The sequence below is a fragment of the Ursus maritimus genome, unplaced genomic scaffold (genome assembly GCF_017311325.1).
Source record: "Ursus maritimus isolate PB19 unplaced genomic scaffold, ASM1731132v1 scaffold_16, whole genome shotgun sequence".
In the NCBI taxonomy this organism is placed as follows: domain Eukaryota; kingdom Metazoa; phylum Chordata; class Mammalia; order Carnivora; family Ursidae; genus Ursus; species Ursus maritimus.
Window position 1 is genome coordinate 9757768 of NW_024424008.1, and position 10625 is coordinate 9768392.

At 46.2% G+C, this 10625-nt stretch overlaps 1 protein-coding gene across 1 annotated transcript in view; it reads left to right on the forward strand.

Moving 5' to 3' along the window:
• Positions 1–10625, forward strand: part of NEU3 (neuraminidase 3) — a 38196-nt gene extending 27571 nt beyond the window's left edge. The window contains exon 3 of the mRNA XM_008707352.2: positions 5503–10625. Coding sequence (XP_008705574.2) covers positions 5503–6582 — 1080 coding nt within the window. The 3' untranslated portion in view covers positions 6583–10625. The remainder of the gene's footprint in view (positions 1–5502) is intronic.

Below are 10625 nucleotides of genomic sequence, written 5' to 3' on the forward strand. Positions count from 1 at the left end.
TAGCTACTAAGAGCTTAGGGGTTAAGGGGCTCCTGGGTAGCACAGTGGTTAAGCGTCTCGGCGTTCTGGGTTTGAGCCCCACATCAGGCTCCTCCACTGAGCAGTGGTTAAGCGTCTCGGCGTTCTGGGTTTGAGCCCCACATCAGGCTCCTCCACTGAGAGCCTGCTTCTTCCTCTCCCACTCCCCCTGCTTGTGTTCCCTCTCTCGCTGGCTGTCTCTCTCTGTCAAATAAATAAATAACATCTTAAAAAAAAAGCTTAGGGGTTAAGACCATGGCTTTGATGGGGTGTCTGGGTGGCGCAGTCGTTAAGCGTCTGCCTTCGGCTCAGGGCGTGATCCCGGCATTCTGGGATCGAGCCCCACATCAGGCTCTTCCGCTAGGAGCCTTCTTCTTCCTCTCCCACTCCCCCTGCTTGTGTTCCCTCTCTCGCTGGCTGTCTCTCTCTGTCAAATATAAATAAAATCTTAAAAAAAAAAAAAGACCATGGCTTTGAAGTCAGGCAAGACCTACCATTTATTGGCCGTGTGACCTTGGATGTTTGACTCTTCTCTGTTCCATCATCTGTAAAAGGTAATTAATAATAGTTACATAGCAGGAACTCAGCATTAGTCATCTTCCATAAAGGGTCTGCTTACACAACTCCTCACGCGAGGAACTTGATCCTGCGGCAACGGTTAACTTTTGTTTTTGGAGTGAGACAACCTCTACTTCTCTAGAGTCACCCATTGGTCCTCTGGGACATCTAATCTATACGTAATATAAAGTCCCTTTCTCCAGCTCTTTGGTATACCTAAAGCAGTATTCATCCCTCTGAGTCTTCTGATTTGGGGGCTTACCTGCTTCAGTTCTTTCAGTGGCCCATGAGGCCACAGTCTTGATTTGGTTTCTGGTCCCTTGAAAGCTACGATTAGTGTCTTCGGGATTTGATCTGGGACGTCAGTGTCCTTTTTCAGAGAATGGTGCTCTGAATTTAGGGCCGAGGATAGACTGACCAGCTCAGCAACGAGGTGGCTCTCCCCTCTTGTATCCCTTTAACTCAGTCTAACGTCAAGTGGCCTCTGCTTTCTGTGGAAGCTGTGTCACGCAGCGTGACTAATAGGAAGTAGACTGTCAGCTAAAACCTCTGAATCCTTTTGACATTTGCTGTTTTTATAAAAATCTTTAAAATTATAGTAAAAGATACCTAACGTAAGATTTTCCATCTTAAGCATTTTGAGTCGACATCACAGCGCTGTTAACGGGAGGCACGTTGTCGTACACCACATCTCTACAACTTTTTCATCCTGCAGGACCTCTATCTTACACCCTTTGGACAACTCCTCATTTCCCCCTCCCTCAGCCCCTAGCCACCACCTTTCTTCTCTGTTTTTATGAGTTTTTAGATACTTTTAAATACCACATACAAGTGGAATTATCCAGTATTTGCCTTTTTGTGATTGGCTTATTTCCCTTAGCATAATGTCCTCAAAGTTCATTTCTGTGGTAGTGTGTGACAGGATTTCCTTCTTTTTTAAGGCCGAATAATATTCCGTTGTGTGTATATACCACATTTGGTTCATCTGTCCGTTGATGGACACCTGTGTTCTCCCACCTTTTAGCTATTATGAGTAATGCTGCTATGAACATGGACGTGCAAATATCTCCTCAAGACCTTGCTTTTAATTCTTTTGGGGTATATATCTAGAAGTGGAATTATTGGATCATGTGGTAATTCTATTTTTAATTTTTTGAGGCCCCCCAACGCCACAGTGGCTTGACCATCGTATATTCCCACCAAGAATATACAGGGTGCCAATTTCTCCACGCCCTTGCCAACACTTACAAGTATTTATTTATTTATTTTTTTTTAAAGATTTTATTTATTTATTCGACAGAGATAGAGACAGCCAGCGAGAGAGGGAACACAAGCAGGGGGAGTGGGAGAGAAAGAAGCAGGCTCATAGCGGAGGAGCCTGATGTGGGGCTCGATCCCATAACGCTGGGATCACGCCCTGAGCTGAAGGCAGACGCCTAACTGCTGTGCCACCCAGGCGCCCCTCTAGTATTTATTTTTGATAGTAGTCATCCTAGTGGATGTGAGGTGATATCTTGTGGTTTTGATTTCCATTTCCCTAATTATTAGTGATATTAAGTATCTTTTCATTATGCTTGTTGGCCATTATGTTTGCTGTTCTTTATCTTTTTTTTTAAGATTTTATTTGAGACAGAGAGAGAGGAAGCATGAGGCAGGGGCAGGGGCAGAGGGAGAGGGAGAAGCAGACTTCCCATTGAGCAGGGAGCCTGACCCGGGGCTCGATCCCAGGACCCCGGGATCACAACCTGAGCCCAAGGCAGACGCTTAACCGACTGAGCCACCCAGGCGCCCCTGTTTGCTGTTCTTTAATCATGTTTCTCCATCCAGATCTTTAAGCCCAAGACTTGTTCTATCTCTGTCAAGCCTCGAGCTGGTTTATGTCCCATTGCTCCAGCTGGCTGAGCTCATTTAGATTCTAATGCTTTCATATTTCAGTTACTGTTTCTTCCAACTTTGTGTTAACTTTATCTTAGACATATCTGGCCCAAGTCATTTTCTCCTCTTAGTAAGAATGGTTGCACTTCTGACTTCACATTGACTAGACTGGCCAATAACTGAGTTGAATTTGGCACATATGTTTGAAGTGTTTACAGTGCACAAGGCACTCTGGTACAGAATGGGCTGCCCCAGAGATACTGAGTTCCCTGTCCCTGGACCAGTTCAAGGAGAGACTGAATGGCCTTGATCCAGAAGGCTTAGAGGAAAATCTTCTGTAGGATGAGAGTTAGTTCTAGGTCCTTATAACTGTGAGATTCTCTGATGTGAGCTTTGCTTAATAATATGTTTTGCCCATTTATGCAGGAATTAAATGTTTTGTTTCACATAGTTAATACATTCATGTGGCATACATGGTATAAAATGCTACAGATACATATATATCCCATTCTTAGTGCCCTCCTTCCTATAGATTGTCACCATTGTTTCTTATGTACCCTTCTAGTGCTGCTGCTTACAGAATCAAGGAAATACAAGTATATGTTCTTAATACTCCCCTTTAAAACTTCTTAACATGAAGTGATAACACATATATAGAAAACATAAAGCATAACATAAATGTCCAATGCACAAAACATAAATGTCACCTTGTGAATTGACAAAGCCAACGCTTGTGGACTCATCACTTAGCTCAAGAAATAGAATATTACCAGCACCTCAGAAACTTCTCTTAACCCCCCTCTTTCTCAAAGGTAATTGGTATCCTGACGTATAGCTCTAGAGTTTAGTTTTGCTTGTTTTTTTTTTTTTAAGTAGACTCTACACCCAACATGGGGCTTGAACTCATGACCCCAAGATCAATAGTCACGTGCTCTACCAACTGAGCCAGCCAGCTGCCCCTAGTTTTGCCTGTTTTTCATCTTTATTCTTTATGTTTGTCTTCTTTTGTTCAGTATTTTTGAGGTTTATCCAAGCTATTGTGTACAGGCTGCTCTGAATATTTTTGTATGTGTTTTCGTAATGTGTGCATGCATTTTTGTTGGGTTTCTATCTAGAAATGGCATTGCTGGATCAGAGATCATGTTCCACTCCAGTAGATAATACCAGCCAGTTTTCTGGAGTCGTGGTTGTGAGAGCTGGTCTACTTCAGTTTCACCCTTACTCTGTGCGTTTAGTGCTTTAAAGTTCTATCTTAAAGCATGGGGGTTTACCAGGGTCCCAAATATTTGTCCACCTAGTCCCCTAAGTCTGTCAAACGAATTGTTCAGCTTCTCAGCTTTTCAGTTTTCTCTTTGAGATTAGCAGAGATACCCTCAAAGGAAAAGTGAACTTCTCTCAGTTCTTGGCCTATGATTCTTCATTGTCTTATTTCCTCTCTGGTGCTTTTAACCAGATGTTTTAAATGTTTTATCTGTCATCTCTAGTCTCAGTGGAAAGGTTGGTTCAAATTACCTAGCTTGCTGTTATTGGATTTTTCTTCTTTTTCTTATGCAAAAAGTAGCATGCTGCATACACTGGCCTGTACTTTGTTCACTTAACAACATGTTATGGAGATGTTTCTATCTCGATGTACAGAGGCCTTCCTATTTTCTTTTTTCATCTCTTGCTTTGTATGTTCATTTAACCAGTCCCCTATTGATGAATATTTGGGTTCACAGTATTTTATTGTTCCAGGCAATGCCACGGTGAATAATCTTGTATATACTTAATTTGATGAGCAGAGATATTTTAGGATAAATTCCCAGAGTTGGGCATGCTGGGCAATGATAAATGCATCTGGAGTTTTGATATCCCCTCCATAAATGTTGAACCATTTTGCACTGCAGTTCATGTAAGAGAGTGCCTGTTTCTTCACATTTTTGCCAACAGAATAGGGTCAAAGTTTACGATGTTGCCAGTTTGTTAGATAAAAAGTACGATGTCAATTTTAATTTTAATTTGCTTTTCTCATTTATATGTGAGGTTGAACATATTTTCATTGTTTTTTCCTCTTTTCTGTGAGTTGCCTGATCTTGCTCTTTGCCCATTTCAGTTGGGTTTCTGGAAATTTTCTTACCAATTTCTAATACAGTTTTTCAAATATATTAAGGAGATTAGGACTTTCTTTGTGATGTATCTGGTTAGGCATTATCTCAGTTTAGCCCTATACCAACTCGTGCACGAGCATATTATTACTGTGTGAGCGTGTTATTACATTTTCCGTTGAACTGATGAAGACATTGAGGTAAAGTAAATTTAAGTAACTTTCCTAAGGTCACACAAGAAGTGATGAAGGCTGCTTTGAACTAGGTATCTCTGACTCCGTGCTTGAGTTTTTAATGACAGTGTTATGAATTGCCTGCCTGGGATAGTAGAGGAAGGAAAAAAATCTTTGTTTTACATTTCCCTTTATTTGCCTAAATTCCTATTTGTCCGCCTTGCTTTGCTTTTCTTCGTTTTCTTTTCTTTTTGTTTTCCCCCCCCCCCTTCCTTTTTTCTTTCTTTTAAAAAGTATTTATTTAGCTCCTATCATGTGCTAGGCACTGGAGATCCAAAATTAGAATAATTTGATTTCTAGCCTCAAAAGACTCATAATCTAGGAAGAGAGCCAGTCACATAAAAAATTACAATTATTATATAATAAGTGCTATAACTCTTCTGTATGTACAAAGAGGAAGGCACCATTTGCTTTTGGGAGGGGAAGGGATGGAGGAAATTTCATAGAAAGCTTTACAAAGGAGGTGGCTTTTGAGTTTGGAGGGTGAATCGGGCATCTAGACAGAGTGATGAAGACCGTTCTAGACAGAGAGGACAGCACGTACAATATCTAACCCAGCTTTATAAGTCATCCTATAATATTTGGGAATTAGTGAATATTAGTGAATCCTTCATGATTTCATAGATTTTAATACCATTTGTTTCTTATCACTTAAAAATACTCATGCTTTCAATGAGCCTCATGTCTTCCTGTTAGTCTCTCACCCCTGCTCTCTCTCCCGTCCCCTTGTCTAGTGGGGACCCGTGAGGCCATTGATGGAAGCCACATTACCTGGGCATCGGACCATGAACCCCTGTCCTGTATGGGAGCAGAAGAGTGGCCGTGTGTACCTGTTCTTCATCTGTGTGCGAGGCCACGTCACCGAGCGTCAGCAGGTCATGTCGGGCAGGAATGCGGCCCGCCTCTGCCTCATCTGCAGTCGAGACGCCGGCTGTTCATGGAGCGAGGTGAGGGACCTGACTGAAGAGGTTATTGGTGCAGAGGTGAAGCGTTGGGCCACATTTGCTGTGGGCCCAGGTCATGGCATCCAGCTGCAGTCGGGAAGGCTGGTCATCCCTGCGTACGCCTACTACATCCCTTACTGGTTCTTTTGCTTTCGGCTACCGTGTAAAGCCAAGCCTCATTCCCTGATGATCTACAGTGACGACCTAGGGACCACCTGGCACCATGGCAGGCTCATTAAGCCCATGGCAACGGTGGAGTGCGAAGTGGCAGAGGTGATTGGGAGGGCTGGCGTCCCTGTGCTGTATTGCAGCGCCCGGACACCAAACAGGTGCCGGGCAGAGGCTTTCAGCATTAACCATGGTGAATACTTTCAGAGACCAGCCCTGAGCTCTCAGCTCTGTGAGCCCCCGCATGGCTGCCAAGGCAGTGTGGTGAGTTTCCGGCCCGTGGATATCCTTCAAGTGTCCCAGGACCCTCATGGCAGAGATGCTTCTCCCATTCAGCAGACCCCTCTGCTGGACAGCTCCCCGTGGCTAGGGCAGGAAGCTGGACCGCTGTCTGAATCTTGGCTCTTGTACTCACACCCAACCAGTAAGAAGCGGAGGGTCAACTTAGGCATCTACCTCAACCAGACCCCCTTGGGTGCTGCCTGCTGGTCCCGCCCATGGATCTTGCACTGTGGGCCCTGTGGCTACTCTGATTTGGCCGTTTTGGAAAAGGAGGGCTTGTTTGGGTGTTTGTTTGAGTGTGGGACCAAGGGAGAGTGTGAGCAGATTGCCTTCCGCCTGTTTACAGACCAAGAGATCCTGAGCCACATTCAGGAGGACTGCAGCAGCCCTGGTAAGGACTCTAAGCCGACTGAAAACTAAAAATTGGCTTAGGACCCAATTTTCCATAGAAAGGAAACCACCGAAGGCAACCACAGGCAGGATAATGGAGGCCAGGTTAACAGAGGTTATGGAAGTCTACAGAGAATCCAAAAACTTAATATTCTGCTCTCCACCTTTTTTTCACGTCTCCTCCAAAGAGCAAAAGGAAAATTGTGCCGTAACTACTGCAGTGGGAAGAACTGTGAGGTGGGAAGCCATGATGTGGTCCTGGTTGTGCCGCTGGCTTGCTTTGGGACCTTGGACGTGTCCCCTGAACTCTCTGGGCCTCAGTTCTCCATCTGTAAAATGAGAGGATTGGCTCTATGATTTTTCTGCTTCCCATTCCTAGGAAAGGCAGAGTGCCCGCATGCTTCACGATCGGCAAGTCCTGGCTGTGTGGGTCTCTGATAGGACTGTGATCTCCAGGTGGAGGTCAGAGGACTCATCTTTTCCAGTGACTCACCGCCCATCCAGGTGTGAGACCACAAGCAGGTGTTCTAGCACAAAGGAAGATCTGGATGGTTTGTTCTGTTTTTAATAACAAACATACCCTCACCTTCTAATCAAGCTCAGAACTCTACAGGCTGTCTGCCCTAGAGGAATTGGACAGAACAGTAGAATCACGAGGTCACCTACCTTCTCCAGCTTTGCAGCTCTGCTCAATCCTCCCTTCCTCCTCCAGAACCCTTATTTCCTAGGGAGAAAATGAGAAACTCAAAGCCAGGGGCCCCTGATAATGGTACTTATTGTTGCTGATGGCATTACTCCTCTGAAAGCTGTGCCTGAAGTTCGAGTACTAGGACGTTCCTGATGAGAAAAGGACATGGATTAGGACTTTAAAGCATTGGATAGAACTTCCCATGGTCTCTGCCCTCACAGTTTACGAGGCTAGAAGTGGGAGAAAATTCAAGAAAATCAATGCAGCTGGTTTGTAGATGTTGTGCTTTAAGTTGGGGTTATGGTAGTTCCTGATGTCATTGTCTTAGTTGCATCTTCATTGTGCTCGGAGTCAGCTACCCCAGGGCTTGGCCAGGCTGCTGGGTTTCCCCCAGGTCTGTTCTTCTCAAAATATTGTTCTGTCCTAGCCACTCCTTTACTTATTAGGAAGGCCTCTGGACTTCAGACCTCTGAATCAGGCCAATTTTTTTGTACCTGTTGCAATCACTCTTTGTGAAGTAGGGGTTCCTCTTTGTCTGATAGGTTTGGGGCTGAAATTTGCAGGTGCTGGGTGTCTCACATGATACCAGATTGGTTGCTCTTATTTTAGGTTCTTTCCCCTGTAGCCTGTTATTGTAACAGACATTTGATCATGAAAGACTTGGTTTTTCTCCCTTTTTTAGGAGAAGAAATACCTTCAACTTGTATCAGATAACTAAATTTGGTGCTGAGTAATAGCCCCGAGAACGAGTCTTAGCTGTGGAATACTGCCCAGGAGGCTGGGGGCTGTAGTTGCTCCTGTCATATGGGGGAGAGTCCTCCAGGAGGAAAGTAGAGGTTAGTAACTTCACCTGCTTCTGCATATGGCTTAAGTCCATGGCTTCAAGTGACTTTTTAAAATTCCCTTAGCGTCTTATCCGTTTGTGAAAGTTATCCGCCCCGTACACAGTTATGCTCACTCACTCATTTATACATTTATCTAAATATTCTTGAGGGCCTGTGCATAACGTGAGGTGCTTTCTATTGCCATTCCCTGGTTGAAGAGCATTTTGGCTCCTCATTGCCTGCTAAAGGGGTTTACATTTAGGCTGGCGTGTAGGGTCTTCAGTTGTTGGGTGAGATAAAGCATACTTATCTCTGCTTCTTTGTATGAAGCCCACTGTCAGAGAAGATCTCTGTCAAGCGGGCAGTGGAGGGGGTGGCAGAGTTGGTGGTACAGGGAGGAATCGGGGAAGGGCAGCCCTGTCCTGATTAGTAGAAGCTTCTTGTTCTGCAAAACTTTCCTGAGCACCGTACCCCCAATAGATAGGAATAGCGGGGATGGCTTCCTTCTCCAACAAGGTCTAAAGGATGAAGAGAATGAAAATAGCGAGACTTCCTTGGGGCCACCCAAGAAGGGAGTCGGGGAAGGGCCCTCAGTCACACGCCAGTGCGGACCCCAGATGTCCAGGACCAGCACTTGAAAGATGTCTTCTCCTTCTCTGAATTGCCCTTCCCTTTCTCCTTCCCCTTTGCTTTATGTTTGCTTCTCCTTAGTGATTAGCAGTGAAACTCTTCATAGGCAGAGGACCTGTGTGCCTAGTTCAGTACTGGCAAGAAAAGAGGGCTGGGGACAGAGGTAATCCAGAATGAGGATTAGGGAGAGAAACCGAGCTGCAGTGGCAGCTATGAAGAAAAAGAACAGCAGGGCAGGAGTCCCGGCACCTGTAAGAAGAGAGATAACTTGGCCCAGATAAGAGACCTAGGCTGGAGAGGCAGCATAGGTGGTGGCTGCTGTGAAGAAGAAATGACAACAGGTTGGAGCTGTTTCCTGAAATGTGTGGGAAGGGACAGAGGCCCGCATAGGCCAGAGTTTAGGCTACAGATAAGTTCCTACCCAGCCCTGTCACTTGAAGCTGGCTTAACTTGTCCAAGTTCCGGGTGGCCAACGGAGACAGCTGTAGGCACTCCCGACTTGTTTGTGCCAATTACCCAAGGCCTTCAGGGCCCTGGGACCTATCCCATGACACTGGTATCCTAACTGAGCCCATGCCGGGCCCTCTCAGGTTGTAGAATGAAAAAGATAGGGAAGGTGATGGCAGCTGTGAAGAAAAGAGGAAAGCAGACTAGAGGCATGAGGAGAGGACTACAGAGTCCCTTTGCCCCCACATGCTCCCACCCTGTCTTTGGACCCTTGGAAGGGATCCATCCAGCACACATGGCGCCTCCCTGGGAGAGCAAGAAGCATAGGTAGGGGCCTCCTGCTGCTGGTATGTATCCAGACCCACCTCCCACCCCTTCAACCTGCTGCGTCTGCTCAGGCTCCCAAACTCCTGATGTCCTCACTTCTTGGCCCCTACTGTGTACTTCAGGCCCTGGTTATTGGGTGCTTTATTTGGATCTGTTTCTCCTGGTCACCAGTCTCCCCTCCTGTTCTTGGGATATCATGCAACTGTAGCCATAGATAAGAGACATTGCACCCTGTCTGTTGGGTCGCCCAGGGGACCCCCAGAGGTCAGCCTAAGGCTGCCCTGCCTCCTCTCCAGAGCAGGAGGTTTCAGTACTTCCATGATCCAGCCAGATCCGGCTGCTCAGTCTTCAGTAGGCTGTGCGTTTTCCCCACTGCATTATTCAGTAGGTGTCATGTCACCCTTTCTGTGCTCCTGCAGTGCCCAGTTGGGGCCTCCCTGGAGTCCTCCCCATGGGGTGCGGTGTATTACTGTTGTGTGTCTTGTGCCCTCGAGGCCTCTGCTAGGCTGTGGCTTCCTTGAGCCCCAAGTCTGTATGAATCCTCTCTCTATCCTTTTTACCTTGAATGACAATGACTTCTTTATAAATATAGGCTTTTTCTGTTATGTTCTGAATTCACTGATGGTAAGGACTGTGCCTGATTCGTCTCTCTGTCCTCTGCCCCTGGCACAGGGCCTGGCACAAAACAGACAGATCCTTGGCCTTCTGGAGTAAGTGAGGAGGCCGGGGTGAGCCCCCGCACAGGGAGGACCATGTTGCCTCCCTCTGCGGATCGGATAGCATTCTGAACCCGCTGAACACACACCCGAAATGAGTCTTCCCTCTGCTGGCCTGCTTCCAGATCGGTCACAGGACTTCCTGGTAAAGAGCTTTTCCCTGGGTTCAGCTGAGTCCTGCCTCGGTGTCTCAGGATCACAGCCCAAGCCCAAAGCCAAGCCTTGATTTTAGTTCTCATTTCAGTGTATTTCCCCTCTGTCGCTGATTGGTGTTTCTGTACATGTCCCTCCTCCAGGACTCTGGGGGCGACGCCGTGGTTCAGTGTGTTCTGAGCATGTCTTGGCTCTGTGACACCAAGTGCCGGAAGTGCCCTTTGTACTAGAGAAACTATCAGGACTCTCGGAAACAAGGGAGGTGAATAAAGAGCTTAATTCTGGCGA